General features: G+C 34.4%; 1 protein-coding gene across 4 annotated transcripts in view; it reads right to left on the reverse strand.

The window, feature by feature from the left end:
* Positions 1-27647, reverse strand: part of EIF2AK2 (eukaryotic translation initiation factor 2 alpha kinase 2) — a 60505-nt gene that overhangs the window by 20212 nt on the left and 12646 nt on the right. For all 4 annotated transcript variants that reach the window (XM_023495488.2, XM_023495487.2, XM_012540775.3 and 1 more), the window contains 5 exons: positions 23794-23954; positions 10580-10706; positions 10068-10150; positions 1762-1852; positions 927-961 (listed from right to left, as the gene is read on the reverse strand). In XM_023495488.2, coding sequence (XP_023351256.2) covers positions 927-961; positions 1762-1852; positions 10068-10150; positions 10580-10706; positions 23794-23954 — 497 coding nt within the window. The remainder of the gene's footprint in view (positions 1-926; positions 962-1761; positions 1853-10067; positions 10151-10579; positions 10707-23793; positions 23955-27647) is intronic.

Raw genomic sequence — 27647 nt, forward strand, 5'->3', positions numbered from 1 at the left:
GTCCTGGACAAGATATGAACTTCCCAGGGGGAAAACATGTGGATCCCCCAGTCATTTTTGGCTCCTTATTGTCCACTTCCTTTGTTCTAAGACTGACAGCTTCACAGATTATTTGCTGTAGCAAAAGCGAGAACCACTGAGTTGCACTTCCAAATTTACACATAACTTCAGGGCTAGGTCTTGAGCTGAGCTTTTCAAATGACACATTTATATGGAGAAAATGACATTAATATTCAGAAGAATAACAAAAAAGAAACCATCGAAGATTACCTAGAATGATCATGAAAGGACGCATAATATAGTGGAAAGATCACTTTCTCTTAATTCAGAGATTCTCTACCTTCAGAGGGCTCTGCATATTCTGAGTTCTCATTTAAATTAGCTAATTGATGACCAGTTCTGATGGACCTGGCCATCCTCAGCAATGAGATCAACCAAATCATTTCCAATGGAGCAGTAATGAACTGAACCAGCTACGCCCAGAGAAAGAACTCTGGGAGATGACTAAAAACCATTACATTGAATTCCCAATCCCTATATTTATGCCTTTTTTGCATTTTTTCTTTCCTTCACAAGCTAATTGTACAATATTTCAGAGTCTGATACTTTTTGTACAGCAAAATAACAGTTTGGTCATGTATACTTATTGTGTATCTAATTTATATTTTAATATATTTAACATCTACTGGTCATCCTGCCATCTGGGGGAGGGGGTGGGGGTGGGGGTAAGAGGTGAAAAATTGGAACAAGAGGTTTGGCAATTGTTAATGCTGTAAAGTTACCCATACATATAACCTGTAAATAAAAGACTATTAAATAAAAAAAAGAAAGAAAAAATAATAAAAATAAAAATAATAAAATTAGCTAATTAATTACATCACAAAATGCATACTTGATATCAACATAAGATAAGGTGAAATCAATACCTTTTAACCTTCAGTTGACAACCTGTTGTAGATTTCTATAATAAAAGAAAATAAAAACTTTCATGGAATTGAATCAATTCAGTTATCAGCATGCTCTAGAGAGAATTTTCCTATATTGGATGCAGATGTTTCTTTATGCACATTTCCTCATCTACATTATTCATGGCCTTCTTCACTTTTTATTCTATAAACCCAACTCCAATCCTGACTTCTTCATGAAGCCTTTCCTATTCCCCCTTATTGGTAATGACCTTCCATATTGTATTTTATATAAATATTATTTACCATGATATTATGTATTATTGTTACCAGTATTTGTATCAAAGCTCCTAATTATCCACAAATGGACATGTTTTATTTTCTAAAGTTTTTACATCTGTCTTACTATCACTTAATAAATGTTTGTTGAGATGAAACTGAACCAAAATGAAATGAACTAAGTTCTCCTCCCTTATTTTCTTTGCTATTCCATGATTCTGCTCCCAATCACAAAGAGAAGGAGAAATATTGCATTGAATGCCTCTAAAGTCGTGTTTCTAATCATGTATTATGAGGACTACTAGGGGATTATGAGAGAAAAGGAAACTCCACTTAGGAAGATATGAGCAGGAGAGATTTGTGAAGAAATCTATTCTGTGAGTGACAATGGGTGTGAATGAAACCAGAATAATGAAGAGACCAAAAGAGGGCCATATTTGCCATTATGTATTATCAGTAATATAATAACAATAAACACAGTATTGCATTATATAAAAATTATGTATAGTAAATAATTACTTATCAGTAAAAATTTGGGAAAATTAATAAGTAAGAAAACACAAGATTAATACCATACCGGAGAACATGAAGAAATACTTTGTAAGCCAATATTACTATTTCTTTGTGAAGTATCTTCTGAGAATCCACTTTCAACCACCATACCATTTCTGCCAAACAAAAAAGCAGTAACAATTGATTCTGCATGTTCAATTATTCCTTTATACATAAGTTTTTTGTCTTAGATATGCTAAATAGCTCACATTTTGTTCACAATGGCTATTACAGATTTTTTTTAAAGTATTCTTTTTCAGAAAAATTTGTCTTTAAATAAAACATTATCATGAACTTTGGCTGCTTTCAAGGTTGTAAAACTCAGTCTTTCAGAAAGTCTAATCTGGATTTTGGACTTGCTAGCTGGGTTGGGAGGTAACCTTTGCCCCAGCCACAGTAATGTTCTTCTCCTGAATAGTGTAGAGAGTCGGGCAATTGAGCAGGGAAAGATTAAGGGAACCTCTGAGAAGAAAAGATGTCAGACTCAATTGTGCTACCAAGATGTCAGACTCAATTTGCTACCAAGATGTCGAGATGTTGCCTGGGGAAAGAAGGAACCAGCACGTGCCCAGTGAATGCAGAGGCAGTGGAATGGCTGGGGGTATTTACAAGAGGGTAGAATTCTTGGTTTGCCTGCAAGGCAAAAACATGATACCTGAGTTCAAAGAGCCCATATTGTTTTAAAAAAAATTAATGTGATCATAGAAATAGAAGCTTTATGGGTGTTGGCAAAGGTGTGACCATCCCTGAGTGTAGCTGAGGAGGACTAAAGAAATAATAGGAGTTGAGTAGAATGAGGAACTGGGTGCTTAGGGCATTTGAAAAGTTATCAACATGTATGAGGAATCTCATTATGAAGGCAAGAGATAAGATAGAAGGCCACTGTAAGCTGGGCACTGGATTCATTAAGAAAACCAATAAGCATTTATTAAACAGAGTGAGTGCAAGGCATTATGCTAAGTGATGAGTAACAAAAGAGGGAAAGGAATCTCTCTTCTCAAGAAATTTACATTCTACTTGAATACGCAACCCTAATTTCTCACTTTGAACATCAATAGTACAACTCCAAATGTTGTAGTCCCTCTACAACTGGACAGTTATAGCTAAATGTTCTCATAGCACCCCAAACTCCATTTCTAAAACTAAATACACCACCTAATTTAGTTTCCTTTCATCCAAACTTATTTCTACTGAAAGGACCAGTTGGACTGATAACAGTTAAGATTATTCCTTCTCTCTTCCCTATTCCTCATTCCACATAGACAATTAACCTAAACAAAAATCTATCATATCAATCACTTTTTACCACTCATCCTCCCAATACCCAATATCCAACCAGTATCCTAGTTCAATTCTTTATTGTTTTGAGTCTTTTCCTGTTTGACAAACTCTTGTTAGACTTTTAAAGCCCTTCATTTTCTGACTTCAACCGATCTCTCCAAGCTCATTGTAAATAATAAAATCTACAAATGTGCGAAAGTGATCTGCTTGCTGGTCCCCATAAATCACATTTCATCTTTCATCTTTAAACTTAAAAGGCATAGGAAAAGGAAAAATCTTCCCTCTTGGAATGTGTTTCTTATGGCAATGTAGATTCCATAACATATAGATCAAATGATTAACAAGAATTTATTAATCACCTAATGTGTATGAGGCACTGTAGACCAAAATAGAATGGTGACAGTGTAGAAACAATATAATAGTCCAGACACTCACAGGAAATAAAATTCAAGGAAGGAGACAAAAATAAAACCTATGGCTTCAGAAGTCTAAACATGAATGCTTAAAATTTGTCTAACAAGCTAAAGGAGCTAAAAAAAATCATAATGCAAGGAGATAAGTTTGACAGCCTATATGTCATAAGGAGCAAAACATAATAGAGAACTGGCTTCAGTGTTAGAAACACATGGGTTTAAGTCTTACCTCTGGAAATATCAAGATAGCAGAGTAAAAGGAAGCAGTATAGACCAACTCTACTCAGCCACTCCAACAAATACATAGAGTCTGATTGGGAAATATAAAGAAAGATCACAGAGAGTTATTTTTCCAGCCCAAGTCAGCACAAGGAGACAGAAGTGTGGAAATAAAGAGTACAGGATCTAGCTAAGACTAAGCATCAATGAGCTTTCCAGCATAAGGAATGAACAAGAGCTTGACACTATGTAAAGCAAGAACAGGTCCCAGATCCAGCAAGAGCATGATAAAATCTGTAACGATACCAACTGGCAACACAATCACTCTGACCCCAAACTGGGTAGACTGAGGAAGGGACTTGTGTCTAAAGGAGGCAGGTGATTGGGCAAAGATAAGAAACCAAAGAGAATGGAAACTGTGTGTCTCTAATCCTAGCCCTAAGATAAATCTTACAGTTATGGAAGGGTAATCAGGATGAGGAGCTCAGAATAAAGGGATTGGGGGTGAGGAAAGGGGTAGTGGTTCTATTGTTCCTCAACTTTGCCTCCTGGCTTCCTTGGATTCCTTCAAATATTAACTAAAACCTCACCTTCTGCAACCCTTTCCCATGGAATGATTTCTAATTTATCCTGTATACATCTTGTTTGTCCAAGGGTGTTCACCATATTCTTTCCTCCTATTAGATTGTGAGCTCCTTAAAATTAAGAATGGTTTCTGCCTTTCTTTCATCTTCCCAGTGATTAGTGTCTGGCACTTAATAGACCCTTAAATCCTTATTGACTTGACTTGGCACTTAATAGACCCTTAAATCCTTATTGACTTGACTTGATGTAAACTTGCAGAACTTTTTGTTGGAATCTTTACAAAGTGTTAAGCCATTGGAGTTGATTTAATCTTAGAAAGAGTTATTTTGGGCCAGAACTTGAACTAGGTACTAAGTACAACTGATGGAAACAATGCTTGTCTTCACACCTTTAGAGAGCTCATAAGTATCTAAGAACTCAATGGAGTTCACATGTTTGGGAGATTTCAGAGAGCATGCTGGGAGATATCCCACAATCCCACTCTCAGAGAAGTAGCATAAATACAGTTCCAGTGAGCGATTCGAGAGAGTTTTTTTGGGGAACATCAACGGAGCTCAGAGACAGGACACTCTGGAAGAAAGCCTACAAGCCCTATCTTTGAGGCAAGAGAGAGTTCTCGTATCTTCTACCTTGGTGCTGGCTGGAGGCTGAAGAAAGCAGAGGCAGAAGCCAAGGACAAAACTGCAAGATCTCTTGGAGCCAGGCAGAGAGATAGGTCTCTGAACTAACCGGGCTAATTTGGAAGGAGAAATAAACGTTTGCATTTTTACCAGCTGGCTGCGATTTTGGAGTAATTATTTATTTCAACTGAGACTAAGGCTTCCTCCACAAAACCACCACATTTTGGTGCCCCATGTTGGGCGCCAAAATGTGAAGACCGCATATTTTTAAATCAGCTGGAGTCAGGAATTCAGGTTAAGGGAAAATCGTCAGTCTTTATTCTCAGTGAAGAAAGATCGGAGGTGGAAGAGAATCGGCAATAGCAATGTGTGCAGGTGAGTCAAGAAGCTAGCTAGACCAACAGCCACACGACCAGCAGCTACAAGCATGGAACCCAGGCCCAATCTCTCCCAGCTTCTCTTCCTGTCTCTCTCTGCCTCCAACCACCCAAATCGTCATTTCCTCTACAACACATCAGGGCTTGTACAGAGAGTGGGCGGGGACCATTCTTTATCCAAGCATGTATATTAATAGAGTATGGTCCAATTACTATTTAGCCTCACGTGCTTGGGACCTCAGTGCATCAACTCAAGCCTCAGCCCATTACAACTTTTTAGCTAGCAAACTGAAACTGAAGCTAGCAGAAGCTTTCTGGAGCTCTATCTTCAAGAAAGATAACAGTTGAGTAATCTAAATCCAATTCATGTTCAAGAGCTTGAAAAATTCTAGCAAAGAGAGCAGCAATCAGACTTTACACTGTATCAGGCAGCTTTACATGAACTAAATTCTTCCAGACCCCCTAGACTGAACCTCTCTATTGATATGGTTGAAGAACACAGCAATCAACAACCACAGCAAGCCTCAACAGGACCCAAGAGAATACAAAATAGGACTAAACAAGGCTTAGTCATCCTCTCTAGAAGTCCCAATTCAAGAAGTAAGACTAGAAGAATGAGTAAATAAAAAATTATTATCAGCATGTTGAGTTATTATGATGACAGATGTCTCAGACAAAAACCAGGAGAAAAGAATAACTCTAAAACATCTACAAGAAGTCGCAAAAGCCTCCAAGAATAACAAATCTTAGATACAAGTTGAACTAAAATTCCTAGAAGAAATGAAGCAAGAGTTTTTAAAAAGTTAAAAATATTTTATAAATTAAATTAGAATGCTAGAGAAAAGAGATAGAAAAGAAATAAGAATATAGAGGAAAGACTTAGAAAAAGAATGTATAGTTTAGCACAAGAGATTAAGGAAAAAACCTTCCTGGAGAAGAAGCCAAGATGGTGAAGTAAAAGTAAGGACTTACCTGAGCTCTTCACCTTTAAATAATGACTCTAAACTGATTCTAGAGCTGCAGATCCCACAAAAAGACAGAATGAAACAATTTTCCAAATCAAGATAACTTAGGTCAAGAGGAAAGATTTATTGCACCAAGATGAGAACAGAATGCACTTCAGGCCACACAAACCAAGAATAGAGTGACCAAACCAGTGGGAGAGTAGCAGTTTCCAGACCCCTCAGCCCACAGATGCCAAAGACAGTTTAGGAGGTTGGCAGGAAAGGTTTGTCACACTTAAGGGAGAGTCACACTCCAGCAGAGCCCCAAGAAACCAGGAGCAGGCTTTGGAAGCCATTGAATCAGCAGCTGCAACAGTGTCTTCCACAGCTCTCAGCCCACAGATGGCAAGGGGATCAAACAACTGGTCAGAAGGAGACTACAAGAATGTCTTTGTTAGTACTGAGGCAGAATCCTGCTGCTTTGCCCACATTCAAATCCAGATCTCAGTCTTGGGGAGTAATTCTAGGGCAAGGTAGAACACTAGTACACCAGAGCTTGCAGCCACAGTAGAGCAAAGACCCTCCTCACAGTGCAGGGCAGAAAAGAGTGCTTGTGGTTGCTCACAGACCAGAGCCCAGGCCAGGAAAGGAGTAAATACACTTCTCCTTAGATCGTACCACTTTGGAAAAACTGAAAACTTAGAGGTTGCTAGAAGTAACTCTGAAAATAGCTGCAGAAAACTCCTGGTTTGGGACAGTGCACCTCCATCCTGGAAACTGAGCCCTGCTTTAATAAAGGGCTTAAAGTAAAGTTAGGCTGGGAAAATGAGCAAGCAACAGAAAAAGATTCTGAAGATAGAAAGTTACAATAGTGATGAGGAACATCAAAACACACATGCAGAAGAAGATAACAAAGTCAAAGTTCCTACATTCAAAGTCTCCAAGAAAAATAAAATGGTCTCAGGTCACAGAAGAGTTCAAAAAGAATTTTGAAGGGGCATCTAGATGGTGTAGTGGATAGATTACCTGACCTGAAGTCAGGAGGACCTGAATTCAAATCTGCCCTAAGACACTTAACACTTCCTAGCTGTGTGACCCTGGGCAAGTCACTTAATTCCAATTGCCTCAACAACAACAACAACAACAACAACAACAAAGATTTTGAAAATCAAGCAAGAGATGGAGAGGAAAATTGAAAAAATGACAGTAAAGCAAGAAAATTGTGAAAAAAGTCAACAATTTGATAAAGGAACACAAAAAAAACTGAACAAAATAATACCTTAAAAAACAGACTAAGCAAAATGGCAAAGAAAGTACAAAAAGCCAGTAAGAAAAAAGAATGTGTTGGAAAGCAAAACTGGACAAATGGGGGGGAAAATCTACTGAAGAAAACAATGCCTTTAAAAATAAAATTGTCTAAATGGAAAAGAAGGTACAAAAGTTCATTGAAGAAAATAATTCCTCAGAATTGAGCAAATGGTCTTTATGAAAAATCAAGAAACAACAGAATAAAACCAGAATGAAAAAAATAGAAGACGATGTGAAATACCTCATCAGAACAACAACTGACCTGGAAAATAAATCCAAAAGAGATAAGTTAAAACTTTTTAGAAGCCCTAAAAGCTATGATCAAAAAAAAAAAAGAGCCTAAACATCATCTTTCAAGAAATTGTCAAGAAAAAATGCCCTGATAGTCTAGAACCAAGAGATAAAATAGAAATTGAAATAATCTACCAACCTCCTGAAAGAAATCTGACAATGAAAATTCCCAGGAATATTATAGTCAAATTCTAGATCTTCCAGGTCAAGGAGAAAATATTGCAAAGCAGTCAGAAAGAAACAATTCAGTTATTATGGCGCCACAGTCAGGATAACACAAGATTTAGCAACTTCCAAATTAAAGGGTTGGAAGGCCTAGAATATGATATTCCAAAAGACAAAAGACTTTGAATTACAACCAAGAATCATCTATCCATCAAAACTAAGTATAATCTGTCAGGAGAAAAAAATGGAATATTAATGAGGTAAAGGACTTTCAAGTATTCTTGATTTAAATAAAAAAAGAAGACCGCAGCTGAATAGAAAATCTTATTTTTAAATACCAGATTCTAGAGAAGCATAAAAAGATAAACAGGAAAGCCAAATTATAAGGGACTTAATGAGGTTGAATTGTTTGCATTCCTACATGAGAAAATGATATTTCTAATTCATAAGAAATTTATTATTATTAAGGCAGTTAGAGGGAATATATTTAGACAGAGGTCATAGGTGTTAGTTGAATGTAAAGCAATGATATCCAAAAAAATAAAATTAAGGGGTGTGAGAGAGATGGGTTGGGAGAAAGAAAGGGGAGAATTATAATAGGGTAAATTATTACAATCACAAGAAAAAGCTTTTACAGTAGAGAGGAAGAGAGGAAGTAAGGGACAGTGAGTGGAACTTATTCTCATCAAAATTGGCTTAAAGAAGGAATTACATACACACTGAATTGAGTATAGAAATCTATCTTTCGGATAAGGGGAGTAGAGCAGTGATAGAAAGAGGGCAGATTAGGGCAGAGGATAGTCACAAGCCAAACACTTTTAAAGAGGGACAGAGTGAAAGGAGAGAGTGAAATAAATGGGAAAATACACTTAGTAAGAATAATTGTAAAAAAAAATTAAAGCAAGTTTTTCTAATAGAAAGCTTCATTTCTCAAATGTATACAGGACTGAGTCAAATTTATAAAAATGAACCATTCCTGAAATGATAAATGACCAAAAGATATGGCTATCTATTGCCATATTTTTAAAAAATGCTCTGTCACTATTGATTGGAGAAAATGCAAATTAAAACAATTTTGAAGTATTACCACCTATTAGCTAATAGTACAGAAAAGGAAAATGACAAATGGTGGAAGGGATGTGAGAAAAATGAGACATAAATGCACTATTGGTGTAGTTATGAACTTATTTAACAACTCTGTAAAGCAGTTTGGAACAATGGCCAAAGGGCTTTAAAACCATGTATACTCTTTGACCTAGCAATGCCACTTCTAGATCTTTATTCCAAAAGTGGCCTTTTTAAAAAAAGGAAAAGCACCTATAACTACAAAAATATTTATGGCAGCTCTTTTCTAATGGCAAAGATTTGGAAATTAAGGGGATGCTCATGAATTGGAGAATGGCTGAGCAAATTGTGGCATATGATCATGATAGAGAGGTAGATTATTCTGTTATAAGAAATAATTAGCAGGATGCTCTCAGAAAAACTTGGAAGGACTTCCATGAGCATCATGATGCAAAATGAAACATACTGTGTATAAAACAATATTGTATGATGATCAGCAATACAATGATCCAAGACAAGACTGAAAGACTTATGATGAAAAATACTATTCATATACAGAGAAAGAACTGATGGTGTCTGAATACAGATTGAAGCAAACTTTTTTACTTTATAATTCTTGAGGGGTTTTTTTTGGTCTGTTTTCTTTCACAATATTACTATTATGGGAATGTTTTACATGACTACACATACATAACTTATACCAACCTGCTTGCATTCTTTATGAAGGGAGAAGGAAGGGAAGAAGGGAGAGAAATGGAGCTCAAAGTTTTAAAAATGAATGTTAAAAATTGTTTTTACAAATAATTGTAGAAAAATAAAATACTAAATTTAAAAATTAAAAACCCTTTACTGAAAACTACTCAAATATTGGAATAAACAAAAGAGAAATTAATTCATGAGAGCATAAGAAATATAAAAACAAAGCAAAGAAATAAGTATTTTAAAGATAAAAAATCTGCAAGGAAAAAAGCCAAATATTAAAAATAAATATTGTCTTTATGACAAGCAATGGATAGCAAGTAAATTTTACTATATCGAACCATAAGTATTGCTTCATACTTACGAGGCTGATGTACTCAGAGATGATGTATTGCTGGAATCAGTACATGGAAGGGCATGGGCAGAAAGAGGTATTGAATCATTTTCCTAAAAGGGAGAAAAATCCAAAATTGCATCAACATAAACTTTTTGTTTATTTTTCCTAGAGCTACAGCTGATATGCTGCCTAACAATATCATGTAAAATCACAGATTTTACAAAAGGCTTTTTCATTAGTTGACGGCTGATTTGGAATTATAACTCACAGAATCACAGAATTTGAAGTTGTAAAGTTATAGGAACCCCATATGTGAAAGAAATCCTAACAATAACATTTCCAACAACTGTAAATTAATACTGTCTTTTGGCCAGGAGATTGAACAAATATGTAACTAGCAAGATATAAGAGAGAATAAAAAGGAGGGTCATTATCTGGACAATAATTTCTTATATCATTATAGAATCAATCTGGCTCAAATCAAATTAAAGTGAAATTTGAACACAAGAAAAGTAAGTCAAAAGATAGGTTAATTGTACCTGTGAAATATCACCTAATTGCATCTTCTGACAAGCAATCTTAGCTGCAGCTTGTTTAGCTTCTCTTCTACTAGATCCGCTACCAGGACTATAACTTGTCTTCCCAACTTTGCAGATATAAGAAAAACTAGAATAAATAACAATGGAAAAAGTTATTTGAGTTTCAATATGTATCAAAAATCTAATGCTTTTAAGTTTCTCTGATGAAGGCCTCATTTCTCAAATGTGTAGGGAGCTTAGTCAAATTTATTTTTAAAAAATAAGAGCCATTCCCAATTTATAAATAATCAAAAGATATGAACTATGTCCAAAGGGCTATAAAATCATACAAATCCTTTGACCTAATAATATTTCTACTAGACATGAATCCCAAAAAAGAATTTTTTTAAAAAGTAACAAAATACAAAAATATTTATAGCACCTCTTTTCTCAGGGCAAAGAATTGGAAATTGAGAGGAAATCTATCAATCTAATGAAATAGCTGAATAAATTGCGGCATGCAATTATGATGGAACTCTATTGTTCTATAAGAAATGATGAGCAAGATGAACTCAGAAAAACTTGGAAAGTCCCCCATGAACTCAAGCAAAGTAAAATGTACTATGTTCAGAGTAATAGCAACGATCAGCTGTGAATGAATTTGCTATTTTCAGCAATACAGTGATCCAAGACTATTCTGAAGGACTTATGATACAAAATGCTATTTATACCCAGAGAAAGAACTGATTGTGTCTGAACATAGATTGAAGCACACTTTTTTTTTTACTTTTTTTTCTTGAGAGTTTTTTTTGGGGGGGGGATGAAGGGAAGAAATCTGTTTTCTTGTACAATGTGACTTATGAAAATGGTTTACATAACTTCATATGTTCCTTCTCAACAGAGTAGGGTGGGGAGAGGAAGGGAGAGAATTTGGAACTCAAAGTTTTAAAAACTTTAAAAAAATTTTTAAAAAACATTTTTAAAATGTTTTACATGTAACTAGGGAAAATAAAAAGTATTTTTAAAGAATCTAATGCTTATTTGGAACTACACTCAAAGAGCTCTCAAACCTTTTTAATCTTTGATTAATCAATCAAACCAAAACTTAAAAGAAAACAACATATAACACCCAATATCAAAGATTAAACCTTTTAATCCAGCAGTCTCTCTACTGGGTTTGTATTCCAAAGAGATCATAAAAATGGAAAAAGGACCCATGTGTGCAAAAAAGTTTGTAGCAGCCCTTTTTGTAGTAGCAAGGAACTGGAAAGGGGAAAAGGAAGGTGGATGTCCATCAATTGGGAAATGGTTGAATAAATTATGGTAGATGGATGTAGGAATACTATTGTTATATAAGAAACAATCAGCAGGCTGATTTCAGAAAGGCTAGAGAGACTTACATGAACTGATGCTGAGTAGAATCAAGAGAATATTATATACAGCAACAAGATTATGTGATGATCAACTGTGTTGAACTTGGCTCTTTTCAAAAATAAGATAAACAATAAAGACAATTCTAATAGACTTATGATGGAGAGAGCCATCAGCATCCAGAGAGAGGAGTATGGGATTGAACGTGGATCACAACATAGTATTTTCAGCTTTTTGTTGTTGTTGTTTGCTTCCTTATGTTTTTGTTTTTCATTTTTTCCCTTTTGACCTTATTTTTCTTGTGTAGCATGATAAACATGGAAATATATTTAGAAGAATTGCAAATGTTTAACCTGTATTGGATTATTTGCTGTCTAGGAGAGGGAAGGGATAGGAAGGGAAGGAGAAAAAATTGGAACACAAGATTTTGTAAGGATGAATGTTGAAAATTATCTTTGGATATATTTTGAAAAACAAAAAGCTATTATAAAAATTAATCCTTTTTAAAATGCCACTTAACATAGGCCTTGAGGATGGTTTTGCTAAATCAATTTCTTCTATAAATTAAAACTTCAACCAAACAGCATAGAAGCAAAGAATCACAGAAATCCAGGAGGGACCTCAGTGACCTCTAAATAAGCCCAAGAAATAATCCAAGAATTTGTCCTGGAGGGTTAGAACATGAAGGAAAAGTAGAAATAAAAAAAAATTCATTGATCACCACCTCAATGAGCTCCTTGTTGTAAACACATAGGAATATTATTGCCAAATTTCAAAAACCCCAGACCAAAGAGAAATTTTTGCAAGAAACAAGAGAAAAACAATTCAAATATGCTGGAGCTACAATTAGAATTGTAAAGGACTTATCAGCAATCACAATCAAAGACAGCAGGTCCTGGAATCATATCTAAGACAATTTAAAGAACTAGGCCTGTGGCCAAAAATGTCATATCTAGCAAAATTATCTACAATATTGAACAAGAAAAAATGGACATTCAATAAACTTGTAGATTTTCAGGACTTTCAATCAATCAATCAAACCAAAACTTAAAAGAAAACAACATATAACACCCAATATCAAAGATCATTTTCAAGGAATTCAACATGGATACATTGTTTATGCTTTTTTTTACATGGAATATTTATAGCATATGTTTAAGATTGACATCAACAATAGAACAGCTCAAAAGAAAGATTAGGGGAGGAGCATTAGGCGGAAAGGTGGACAGGGAAGGAAAGGGAGGGATTCATGGCTGGGGCTTGTGTATACATATATATACATATATATGTATGTATCTACCTATGTATATATAAATATACATATAGCTATATTTATAGCTTGCTTGGGGGGGGTGGTTTAGGAAGATGAAAGGGGGAAAGAATAAAGTAAAAAAGGTGTGCATCAGAGAACAAAAGAACAATTTACAAGGAAGTAAAGAAAATATAGATATTCATGAATATAATTTCTTCTATTAATATGTGTACATATTATATATACTTTCTTGAACTGATATTTGTTGTTATGTATTTTGAATCCTCCCTGATGTTCTGCTGAGGACATGACAATGTTCTCTTTTGTTTCATTGTGTTTTATATTCCTTTTCTGTTTTTCTTGTTCTCTTTCTTTCTTTCTGAGAGAATTGGGGTTAAGTGACTTGCCCAGGGTCACATAGCTAGGAAGTATCTGAAGTCAGTTTTGAACTCAGGTCCTCCTGACTTCAGGGCTGATGCTCTATCCACTGCACCACCTAGCTGCCCCTATTATTCTATTTCTTAAATCTGAGGAAAAAAGTTTTTAAAAACTTGCAGGAAATGTATGTCCGGACTAGTTTTGTGGAGGTTCTCTGAACGGGCCTTGGTCTTAGCAGGAGAGTCACCACAGGGATAGAGTCTGGAGTCTGAGATCATGCTCAAGCTCACACATACTCACACTCTGTCTCCAGTCTTCTCAGTCCTTAAATGCCTCCGCACAATTACATCATTACAGCACACTGAGCATGTGCCAACTGTAGAACCATTACATCACCATATCATGCTAAGTACTAAGTATATGTGAACTAGAGAACCATTATATCATCAATCACTCTGAGTAAACACTCTATTGTAAGTATTTTTGCTTCAAATATATATTTCTCAGAGTTCCAGCCCTCTACAGGATATTTAGACAGGGAAGGAATTTATCTCAAAGGTCATCTGAATCAAAACCTATCAGAATAAAAATTCCCTCTTTAATCAGTACTATTCTGTAAGAAATAAGTAACCTGACTTTAAAAAAAACCAAAATAACAATATGAACTTTTTTTGATTACAGATGGGATTTATTTATAACAAATTCAGATTGTTACATTAATAGTTTTCAGGGAAATATATTTCTTCAAATGCTGCTACCTTCTAGCTATAGAAGGTCTCCCAGTGCTGTCCATTCTAACAACATAAAAATCATATTCTGATATTCAGGTACCTAGCAGTATCTATGGTTCTCCCAAAACAAATGAGTTATGTGAGTCAGAGAATGTGTAAGAGAAAAAAATACTAACTTTTATATAATGCTTGCTATGTGACAAGCAGTGTGCTAAGGGTTTTACAATTATTATCTTATTTGATCCTCACAACCACCCTAGAAATTAGGTGCTATTATTATTATCCCCATTTTACAAATGAGGAGCAAATAGTAATTAAATAATTTGCCATAGGTCATCCAATTAGTGATTGCCTGAGACAATAATTGAACTCAGGTCTTGATTCTACATGTGGGAATGTGTGGAATGTCTATCTACTATACTATCTAAATGTCTTTTTACTTGGAAGCTCCACACAACAAGAAAGCCCCTCAGAACTGATCTAGAAGCAGGGAAGTAGCTTCCCGCATAGCACGACAGGAGTGGAAGAGAAACCCCAGAAGTGCAGCAGCCAGCCTCACAGCAGAAGGCCTGCAGCAAGGGTCCAAACTTGAGGTACCCTTCAGTGAGGTCTCAGAACCCAAGCAGCCGGCCTCACAGCAAAGGGCCTGCAGCAAGGTTCCAAGCTTGAGGCACCCCCCCAAGTGAAGTCCCAGAACCCCAGCAGCCAGACTCATAGTAAAGGGTCTGCAGCAAGGTTCCAAGCTTGAGGCACCCCCCCCATTGAGGTCCCAGAACCCCAGCAGCTGGCCTCACAGCAAAGGGCCTGCAGCAAGGTTCCAAGCCTGGGGCAACCCCCCAGTAAGGTCCAGCCAGCCAGTAGCCCCTTGTACATGTGAGTAGTCTGGTGAGCAAGATGATTTTGTCCCAGCAAACCCATCCCTTGGTCCCACTGCTGACCAGCAGTAAGACACAAAGGCCCAACGCAAAAAGCTCGTGACAGTGCAGGATCAGAGCCCAACTCTCACATAAAAACACCAAATCACCCAAAAAAGGCCTGGAAAAATTAGCAAAAAAAGAACTTGGCTAGAGAAAGTTACTATAGTGAGAGTGAGCATCAAGGCATAAACTTAGAAAAGGACACCAGTGTCAAACTAGCCACACATGAAGACTTAAAGAAAAATGCAATATGATCTTATGCCCAAAAGAATTCCTGAAAGAGCTTTAAATAAATTTTTTTTAAGTAAATTAGAGAAGTAGAAGAAAAAATGGGAAGAGAAATGAGGGTAATGCAAAGGAATCATGAAAAAAAAGTCAATGGCAAGAGAAAAGATATACAAAAATTTACCAAGGAAAATAACTCCCTAAAAAATAGAATTGGCCAAATGGCTGAGGAGGTGCAAAATCTCACTGAAGAAAATACTTTGTTAAAAATTAGAATTGAACAAGTTGAAGCCTCTGTGAGGCATCAAGATACAATAAAATCAAACAAAAAATTTTTAAATATAAAAGAAGATATGAAATTTCTCACTGGAAAAACAACTGACATAGAAAATAGATCCAAGAGAGATAATATAAGGATTCCTGGACTGCTTGAAAGTAATGATTAAAAAAAAAAAAAGATCTGGACAACAGCTTTCAAGAAATCATCAAAGAAAACTCTCCTGATATATTAGTAGCAGAGGGCAGAATAGAAATTGAAAGAATCCACCAATCACCACCTGAAAGGAATTCCAAACAAAAATTCCCAGGAACATCATAGTCAAATTTCAGAGCTCACAGATCAAGGAGAAAATACTGCAAGCAGCCAAAAGAAACAATTTGGCAGCTTCTATTTTAAAAAACCAGGGGCTTGGAATAACAATATTCCAAGAGGAAAAGGAATTAGTATTACAACCAAGAATTGCCTACCCAACAAAACTGTTAAGGACCACACCTAAGTGCAAAACTCAGGAAGCCTGTACAGGGTTAAAGGGGACTGCACCATTAAGGGGTGGTGGGTTGACTCTCTGAAAGCCCCCACAGCAATGAATCATAATACAATTGAAGGAATTCCAAAACAGCCTTTACTGAAGCAGACGTTGATTGTGAATTGGGAATGAAATAAATCAGAGGCAAGAGAGAAGAGGAAAGAGGTCAGAGAATGCAACTGCCTCTTAGTCTCCTTGTATCATTATCATCCTCTCATATGAAGGGATCTATTTCGCTGGTCAGAATTAAATCCCCAGCCACTAGCAGGTTGCTCCGTAACACAAAGCTGAATATAATCTTTAAGGGGTGAAATGGATATTTAAGGAAATAGAGGACTTTCAAGCATTCCTAATTAAAAGATCAGAACTGAATAAAAAAATCTGACTTCTAAATACAAGACTCAAGCGAAATATGGAAAGGTAAAAAAGAAATAAGAAAGAGGAAACATAAGAACTTCAATAATGTTTAATAGTTTCTATTTCTATTTGTCAAGATAATGTTTGTAACTTAATTACTTAGTAATATAAGAGCAATTAGAAAGAGAATACATAGGTAGAGGGTGTGGATATAAGTTAACTTTGATGATTATTCTTCCCCCCAAAAAATAAAGGAATAAGAAAGAAAATTGCACTTGACAAAGAAGGAAAGGGAAGTTTGAATGAGGTAAGATATAACACATAAAAGAAAGAACTATTATAATGGAGAGGAAAATGGGGAGAAGGGCATGGTGGGCAAAACTTAAACTTCACTCTTTTCAAAATTGGATCAAAGAGGGAAAAATATACACACTCATTTGGATATAGAAATCTATCTGAAGTACTAAGGAAATAAAAAGAGAAGTGGATAACAGAAAGGAGAGAGAAGGCTGATAAAAGAGAGAGTGGGTTAGAGAAGACCATGATGAGAAGTAAAAAAAAAAAAAAAAAAACAACAACAACAACAAAAAAAACTTGTGAGGAGGGAAATGGATGAGGTACAAGATATATAGGGGGATAAAAAAGACAAAAATGTCATAGAGGAAAATAGACAGTTATTATAATTATAAATGTTAATGGGATGAACTTGCTCATAAATTGGAAGTGATAGCAAAATCAACAAAAAACCATATTCGTAATAGAGAAATCAGACAAGGTAAAGGTAAGGGACTAGAACAGGCTTCATCATAATTCATTTGAAGCAAAGAAACCAGGGAAAGCAATCATGATCTCAGACAAAGCAAAAGCAAATATACAGATCTTATTAAAACAGATAAAGAAGGAAACTGTATCTTCCCAAAAGGTATCATAGATACCAATGAAGTTCTATTAATACTAAATATATATGCACCAAATGGAATCGCATCTAAATTTTGAAAGAAAAATTGAATGAATTACAAGAAAAAATAGATTTTAAAAAATTATACTAGTGGGGGGGCTTCAATTTCCTCCCCCAAAAAACTAGATAATTCTATTAAAAAATAAAAAAGAAGTTAAGGAGGTGAATAAAATTCTGATAAAATTAAATATGATAGATCTCTGGAGAAAATTGAATGGGAATAGAAATAAATGTATCTTTTTTTTTTCCTCAGTAATACATGGCACCTACACAAAAATGGACCATGTATGTAGGAAAGCAGAAATTGTAAAGGTATCCTTTTTTTAGATCATAATGCAATAAAAATTACATTAAATAAGAGACAATGGGAAGAGATTAAAATCAATTGATCTACTCCTAAAAAACAAAACAAATGTATCAAAAATAAAGTCATAGAAAGTGACAACTAGGAGTCAACCTGTCAAAATGTGTGGGATGGAGCCAAATAGTAAATAAAGGAAAATTTATATCTCAAATTGCTTATATCAATAAAATAGAGAAAAAAGCAAAATTATATATTGGTCACATAGAAAAAAAATCTAGAAAAAGAACAAAATAAAAATCTCCAATTAAACAACAAATTGGAAATCTTCAAAATCAAAGGAGAGATTAATAAAATTGAACTAATAAATAAAACTAGAAGATAGCTTTATGGGAAAAAATCTCACAATAAAATAGATAAATAATTAAATTTATTTTTAAAAGAAAGAAGAAAACCAAATTGCTATCAAAAATGAGAGGAGTGAATTCACCACCAATAAAGATGAAATTTAGGCAACTGTTAGAGGAGTTATTTTGTCTGATTATATGCCAATAAATTTGACAATCTAAATAAAGTGGATAATTATCTACAAAAGTATATTACCCAGACTAAAAGAAAAAAATACTTAAATAACCTAATCTTAGAAAAAGAAGTTGAACAAGCCATCAATGGATTTCCTAAGAAAAAATTCCCAGAACCAGATGTATAAGCAAATGCTTTGTATCAAACATTTAAAGAACAATTAATCCCAATACTATATAAATTATTTGGAAAAATAGGTGAATTCCTTTTTTGACACAAATATGGTACTGTTACACAAACCAGGAAGAGTCAAAATAGATAAATAAAATTATAGACCAATTTCCTGAGTAAATATTGATGAAAACAATTTAAATAAAATACTAGCAGAGAGATTGCAGCAACATATCACAAGGATTATACACTATGAGTAGGTGGGATTTATATCAGGAATGTAGGGTTGATTCAGTATTAAGAAAACTATCAGCATAATTGACCATATCAATAATGAAACCAGTAGAAATCTTAATGATGTAGAAAAAAGCCATTGAGAAAAATACAATATCCATTCCTATTAAAACACTAGAGAGCATAGGATTGGATGGAATTTATCTTAAAATGGTAAATAATGTTTATCTTAAAACATCAGCAAATATTATCTGCAATAGGATTGAGCTAGAAACCTTTACAATACAATTAAGAGTGAATCAGCGATGCCCATTATCACCTCTATCATTTAATATTGTATTATTTAATATTTAATGTTAGCTATAGCAATAAGAGAAGAAAAAGAAATTAAAGCAATTAGTATAGGCAACAGGAAACAAAATTATCACTCTTTGCAGGTGATATAATGTTATACCTAGAAAATCGTAGAGAATCAACTAAAAACTACTTGAAATTATTTAAAACTTTAAACAAAGTTACAGGATACAAAAATAAACCTACATAAATCATCAGCATTTTTAACCATAGCATAACTAACAAAGTCCAGCAGCAAAAGACAGAAGGAGAAATTTCCTTTAAAATAACTGTAGAGGAAGATTCTGGGAAGATGATGAAATAGGGCAGAAAATTCCAAGCTCTCCAGATTTCCCCACAAAATAAAATTGGCTTCAGGGCAAGCATAGACCAATGAAAACCAAATAAGATTTGGAATAGAACAGGGATCCTCCTGGGACAACCCTGAAAAGACAGGAAAAAAGACCCAAGACTGAAATTTAGCCTAGGTGAAATGTAAACACCTCCAAGCTAACTAGACAGAAACCACAAGCCAGGAGCCCTGGGGATAGTGGGTTTAGGAGGTAGTTTCAGCCCCAACCTCAGGAACTTTCACTTCCAAACAGCATGGGAGTTCCAGTGCTGTCTGAGTCTGGAAAGATGTGAAAAGAAAGTCAACCTATTAGAAAAGACGATCCAAAGTCTTAATGAACATAATTCTTTGAAAATTAGAATTGGGCAAAAGGAAGCCAGTAAAGCTATAAGAGACCAAGAAAGAACAAAGCAAAATATAAAGAATGAAAAAAAAATAGAAGAGGATATGGAACATAAGAAAAACAACAAATCTGAAGAACAGCAAAATTAAGAATAATATTGAAGGGGGGGATGGACATTCAATGAACTTACAGATTTGCAGGATTTTGTCTCAAACAAACCTGAACTCAATAGAACATTCCAACATCAAAGACTAATTTCAAGGGTTTCAATAAGGACAATGTTTTTATATGTAGAAATATAAAACATGTGTTTAAGATTGACATCAATAATTAGTTCAAAACAAATATTGGTGCAAAGTTGAGTTAGATCTGACTCCAAAAACCAAAACTGTCTAGGAAAAGGTAAAAATAGTAATTATGCTGAAAAAACAAAAAACAAGCTAGTTCCCAAATAAGCATTTCAAAAATATATTCTCTTTTCTATGTAAATGTGGGGGATAATAGGAGCAAACATTGCATTCACCATCAAAGTTGGTTGGTACATTATTTATGACCTGAGGAATATCCACATACATGAAATTAAAGATTCTTGAAGTACTGAAGAAATTATAGACCATTTCTGCTCTGACAGTGAAAAGAGCAGGCAGGAAAAGCCTTCATAGAGAAAACTTCATTATTATGAAGACATTCCATTTATTCAATATTTGTTAAATTCAGTCTCTATCTGCCCTCATGAAGCATATGGTCTATTAGAAAAAAATAAGACACAAATTGTTTTCACATTATGACATGGCATTGCCAACAATCTTAATTTATATGTTCCATCATTTTTTGCAACTAGCTTATTCTCTAAACAAGTCTGCTCTTTGGCTATTATGCTTACTTGTTTGACAAGGATATTAAACATCTATTGACTGAAGTAGTTCATAGTCTTTTCATGTTTTGCAAGAGTTAATTTTTGTCTAAGAAATTGTAGTAGTTAGGGTGTTTAGTTTGTTCATTTCCCATGGCATTGAGAGGGAAAAAGAGGTGAGCAAATGTTCAAATGGATCAAGCTAAACCTATTAAAAATTTGATGCAATATCTCATTATTTTTTTTCATCGGGCTCTGACTGTCTAACAGATAATTCCGAATCATAGCTGGATCTATAACTAATCACTTCATTTCTTTTCTTTCTTTTTTTTTCATTCTAATGGTATATCATTTTTCTAACTACAAGTAAAGATGGTTTTCAATATTCAATTTTGTAAAAAAAAATAATAATAACTGTAGGTAATACAAAATACTTGGGAGTCTACCTGCCAAGACAAATACAGAAACTATGTTATTACAATTATAAAACACTTTCCACACAAATAAAATCAGATCTAAACAATTGGAAAATATTAATTGCTCAAGTTGTGGGATTAAACATCTGTGAATGACTTTGTTCTTCTCATCAATACAATGATCAAAGACTACTCTGAAGGCTTTATGATGAAAAATGCTATCCATATCCAGAGAAAGAATTGATTGTGTTTGAATATAGACTGAAGCATACTTTTCTTTTTACTTTCTTTTTTTCTTGAGGTGTTTTTTGAGGGAGTGGGAAATCTATGTTTTATTTTGCAACATCATGTTTAGGAAAATATTTTGCACAATTTCATATAAACCTTCTCAGTGAGGGTGAGTGAGGAGGAAGAGGAAGAATCTGAAACTCAAAATTTTAAAAACAAATGTAAAAAAAAAATGTAACATAACTGAGTAAAATAAAAATATATTTAATGGCTAAGTCAATATAACAAAAATGACAATTCTACCTAAATTAATCTATTTATTCAATGCCATGCCAATCATACTAAAAAAATTATTTTACAGAAATAGAAAAAATAATAACAAAATTCAACTGGAAAAACAAAAGCTCAAAGATATAAAAAAAATGAGAAAGAAGGTGGCCTAGCCTTACCAGATCTCAAACTATATTATAAAGTGCTAATTATCAAAACAATCTGATACTGACTAAAAAAATTGACTTAGTGGTCAGTAGAATATATTAGGTACAAATTACATTATCATAAATAACTGTAGTAATCTAGTATATTATAAACTGAAAGAGCTAAGCTTTTGGAACAAAACTCATTATTTGACAACAGTATGGCAGACAATGGGTGTAGAATAACATTTAATATTACATATCAAGATAAGCTCAAAATAGATACATGAATTTACACATAGAGATTGAAACCATAAGCAAATTAAGAGAGCATGGAATTGTTTATCTTTCAGACTTATGGATAAGGGAAGAATTTAGCACCAAAGAAAATATAAAGAGAATTACAATACATAAAACAGGTTATTTTAATTACATAAAATTAAAAGTTTTTGCCCAAACAAAATCAATGCATCCAAAGTTATAAGGTAAGCAGAAAAGGGGAGGAAGGAAATTTGGCATCAAATATTTCAAATAAAGGCTTCATTTCTCAAAAATATGGAGAACTCAGTCAAATTTATAGGAATAAAAGTCATCCCCCAATTGATAAATGGTCAGAAGATATGAAAAGGCAGTTTTTAGATGATAAAATTAAAGCTATTTCTAGTCACATGAAAAAAATGTTCTAAATCACTATTGATGAGAGAAATGCAAATTAAACAACACTGAGGTACCACCTCTACACTTACTAGAGCGGTTAAATATGACAAAAAAGGAAAATGGTATGAAATACATATGACCAAGGATATGCATAACTGACTAATAAAGAAAGTGAGACAGTCATTAAGTGAGAATAAGGTACAGCAGATAGACTAGTCCAGGTGCTGCATGAGGTCTAACCTTAGAGGAAGACCCCTAGCACATTCAGATGGCCCTCGGAAAGCAGAAAAATCATCTAATAGAAGGAAAGGTATGAAGGATTGCAATCAGTATCAGAGAAGGAAGTATCAACACTGACAGAATCAAGAATTCATTTAAGTAAATTATTTATCACAAATCTTCCTTTTTCTCATCATAATAGTCCATTTCTGGATTTAAGAAAGAGAAAAAGATCTCAAACTCAATGGGAATTTGTCCATTTATAACTCAATGATACCAAAGCAAAAGATACAAAGAAGAAATATCGTGGTCTATGACACCAATATCCAAGGTCCTTTAATTATATAACTATAGTACCTCTAGTATCCAACAAAAGGTTATTCCATTCTTCCAGGATTTAAGAATTATTTGTGAGTAACCAAACCATTTGCCCTTCACAAATGCTTCGACAGAGGGAAAACAAACCCTTTAAGAAAGGTAGCATGATAAAGTGGGCAGAGGACTAAGCTTATAACCTAGAAGATTGTCTAAAAATTCTAAGCACCCTTTGCCACCTTTCCCACCATTCTGTCACCATCACTGCAGAAGAAGAAAGGAGTCATCTGGAGATGAGACCCAATTTAAAAATTTTCATTGTTTTATTGATTTCCATAGCCCCTTTTCTCCCACCAAAAAAAAATTCACAACCTAGTAACTATCTTTCTAATGATATGCTTCCTCTCAATTAGCTAAGTTGATCCTCAGAAAACAAACTCTTTTACTAAAGTGATTGACATTTTAAGCCTGTCCAGCATGGAAAAACTGGTCAAAAGGGGCAGCGAGGTGGCCCAGTGGATAGAGCACCAGCCCTAAAGTTAGGAGGACCGGAGTTCAAAATCTAGTCTCAGACACTTAACACTTCCTAGCTGTATGACCCTGGGCAAGTCACTTAACCCCAAATGCATCAGAAAAAAAAAAAAAAAAACTGGTCAAAGCTCATACCTGCAGGCACAGCTTTTGAAAACCTAGAGTCCCCTTCACACGACAGTGAAACAAGAGAGCAGGATTTTGTGGAGTTTTTCCCACATATCATAATGAAAAATATAGAGTAAAATTCTTAGAATTTCTAAAATATAAACCATGAAAAGAAAAGTCATAGTATTGTTAAGACAGAAACAAGCATTAAATAAAAGAAAGGACCAAAATAATTCCTCACCTTGAAAATCCAGATGGTGGTTGTCTGATGAAATCCAAAGTGAGTCTCATCTTTTGTACATTCTGGTTCAGAAGAGCAATATAATCCATACTGGGTGGTGTTTTACTTTCCAAGACACTTGAATTTTGAGATGGTTGAGGTGACATAAATGAGCTCGTATCCTACAAAGTAAAAACTTTTTAAGAAAGCTTATTTGATTCTTCAAAGTTTTCCCTTTTTAAATAAAGTGATTGCATGAACATACAAAATATGACCTGTACTTCTGGGTCATGTGAACAAGATGGAGGACTAGACATTTTTTCCCCATTCTCTATGACCTCTCAAAAACACTCCAAATCAGAAATTATGTGCCAAGATTAAAAAAAAAAAAAAAAAAGCTTCAACTGTTCTATGGTCTAGGATACTCAAAATCCAAAAGGAAAAAAAAATAAAAAAACTCAGGAATTGATGCTCACTGACCTTGAAATCATTCAACATCTTTTTCCTACCTCCCACAATATCAGCAACAAGGGTGAACTAGGAGACCTAGAGATTTGACACAAGTTTACACCAAAACCCACCCCGCATCCCATTCTCTACTTGGCTCAAAGCAATGGGCGTTTGATTGAGTCTCAACAGCCCTTCTGAAGCTGAAGCCTGGTGGGGAATACAACCTGACTTACCAGCACTGCAGAGCTCCAAACTGCTGTACCAGGAGAAATGGGCTCTCAGGAATCTAAGAACCCAAGGTTCTAGGAAAAGTGGGCTCTGAGCTGCCAGTACCAGAGAAACTAGGCTCTGAACTGCTGATGCCATATCAAAGAATTAAGGAATAGAGAGAGAGAGAGAGGTCACCAGGATGGGATAACTACATGTGGGGAATTGTATAATTCCCTACCACGCCTGAGGAAAGAGCTTGGTATTCAACTGAGGCCAGTTTTGTGCACTCAAAAGTCAGCTAGAGCAAAGACCTGGGCTGGGGAACCATAAATTAATTACCCAGTGTGGGAGAAGGCTGAGATGTTTTGAGATCCATGCAATAAAGAAATTATAATCCGAGGGGAAGAAGTAAGGAAATAAGCAATACAGAAGTAGGGATGGTGAGGCAAGAACTGAAAGTACCAAAAATTTCAGAGAAAAGAAATCTCAATGCCTTTGAACATATATAGAAAAATCAACAAGAAAAATAGTAAGAAGAGAAGAAAATATGGTCTTCAGCCCTAGTAAACAAATTCAGGCATATTTAAAAATACCGTAAAATGATTCAATTCTTGATGAGATGGAGGACCCTATGGAATTTGAGGAGAATATGTAACTATAACATGCTGTTCCTGAATAGTTAAAAGAGAAATGAGAATTATGAGAACAGAATTTACGTTCTGCACAGCAAAAGTAGTGAGAAAAATGGAAAACTTTGAATATGCAAAAATTTCACTAAAGAAATGAGAGAATAATAGATTGGAAATGTAAATCCTCAGAAAAGAAGGACAGTTTAGTAGAAGAGAAGCAAAAATCAAGAATATTAAAAGAAACACAGATTTCATATACCCATCTTCCAGAAGAACATAGCTTTACACCATAATGAAGGAAATAGTAGGAACTTCTGAACATAAAAAATTAAATTCCAATTCAAATAATTAACATATTGCTTCCAGGAAAAAAAACCTAACGGCCGCAAACTCCAAGACATTAAGTAGTTAAATTTAATTTAATTCAGAAACAAGTTCTATAAGTCATCATTTGAATACAAAACAAAATACACTTTAATAATACAAGACTATTCTGTATCCATTAGAAAAAGGAGGAAATATAATAGTGCTTCAGAGAGTATTGGAATTCAAGATGCAGCCCAGGGTGACCTGTCCTATAAATTTGAATTTAACCATATAGAACAACAACAACTACATATATATATATATATATATATATATATATATAATATATATATATGAACATTCAATAATAAAAGTATAGTACCCTATTCTAGTGACAATATTGCTTCAGTTTCTTCCTTGATTTATATTCAATTAAATACTGCATGTTTTCCTTTTCAGGTTCCAGGATTTTCTCACATAAGTGTGTGTGTGTGTGTGTGTGTGTGTGTGTATAAAACCCTTCTTAATATACAAGTCTACCTTATCCCATACTGAATTTATTAATATGGTAAGTTTTAAAAAAATAAAACATACCTCTAAAGCCATATTCCAATTATAGGCATTATTCTACCAACTCTCTCTTGCACGTGTTCTCATTCTCTCTGTCTGTCTCTCTCTGTCTGTCTGTCTGTCTGTCTCTGTCTCTTCTGTCTCTCTGTCTCTCTCTCTCTCTCTTTCCCGCCTGTCTCTTTCTGTTTCTCTGTCTCTCTAAAAAATTTATTTTACATTCTTGCAAGAATGAGTGCCTAGGTTAGTAGACAATATTCTACTGTGTGGAATTAACCGAATGAAGATACTCTCATGGGAATATAGCCTAAAACTATACCTTAATTGTGTCTTGAGACTTTATAATAACAAATAGAGCTATAGCTTAAAAAGTTGCAGGTGTTTGTCCCCTCCTGTTTCCCTCTTAATTAGAAATTTAATTAGAAATAATTCTTTTAAAGGTAATGATGGCTTGGAATGCTTTTATCCAAGGATAAGATAAATGATTTCTATGTGTGTTTAAAGTAATCTGAAAATTTGTTTGAAATATGATAGTAAAAGCAATTTTAAAGGAACTCTAATTAAAACCCACTAAAAGAAGGGATATATAAATTGTAATGTAATTGCACTAATAGTGTTAACAGAAGATTTAAGAGTTAGGTAACTTTAGGAAAACAAAAAAAAGCAGTTTTGTATTACTTTAAAAATTCTAGCAACAAACAGCCTGCTTTTGAGTTATCTTGAGTCAGACTTTTGAGGGCCCTGTCAGTAAAAACTGGCACCTTAACTCTTTTCCTGCCTCACAAAAGAGAAATGATTTGCATGAATTGGAAAATAACCAAATGGCAATTCACTTTGTCTAGAATATTTAATCAGAATCAAGGAAATCTCATTAACTAAAGTTGTCAATTTTGAAATCTGTTCTATCTCAATTTTAAGAATTTGCCTTATTGGGGCAGCTAGGTGGTTCAGTGGATAGAACACTAGCCCTAAAGTCAGAAGGACCTGAGTTCAAATTTGATCTCAGACACTTAACACTTCCTAGCTGTGTGGCCCTGGGTAAGTCACTTAACCCCAATTGCCTCAAAGAAATTTGGTGTTTTGGGGGTGACCCTCCTGCCTTGGTTGAGGAAATGCATCAAGAATTGTGTAAGAAGTCTTCAAAGGATAAATAAAAGCAGAGGGATAGTGTGAAATTAACTGAGTGAAGACACTCATGAGAATATAGCCTTAAACTATACCTTAACTGTGACTTCAGACTTTATAATAACAAATGGAGCTATAGCTAAAAAAAAGTTGCAGGTGTTTGTCCCCTCCTGTTTCCCTCTTAATTAGCATTTAAGTACTTCTTTTAAAGGTGATGATAGCTTAGAATTCTCTTATCCAAGGATATCTGCTTGGATAGCAATTCTCTAAGAACTATTCTGAAAGACTTGTGATGAAAAACATCTACCTCCACAGAAAGAATTGATGGAGTCTGAACATAGATCTAAGCATTCTATTTTTTGCCTTTCTAATTTTTCCAGCAAATTTTGAATTCTTACCCCAAAAGCTTAAATGTTTGGGTTTATAAAATACTAGATCACTATGATCATTTATTGTTGCATATCATGTACTTAATCTGTTCACTGATTTACCATTCTATTTCTTAGTATCAGATCATTTTGATTACCACTTCCTTTTATTTTTTATTTTTTGCTTTTTAATAGATTTTATTTTTCTAAATGCATGCAA

The sequence above is a fragment of the Sarcophilus harrisii genome, chromosome 2 (assembly GCF_902635505.1).
Source record: "Sarcophilus harrisii chromosome 2, mSarHar1.11, whole genome shotgun sequence".
Classification (NCBI taxonomy): domain Eukaryota; kingdom Metazoa; phylum Chordata; class Mammalia; order Dasyuromorphia; family Dasyuridae; genus Sarcophilus; species Sarcophilus harrisii.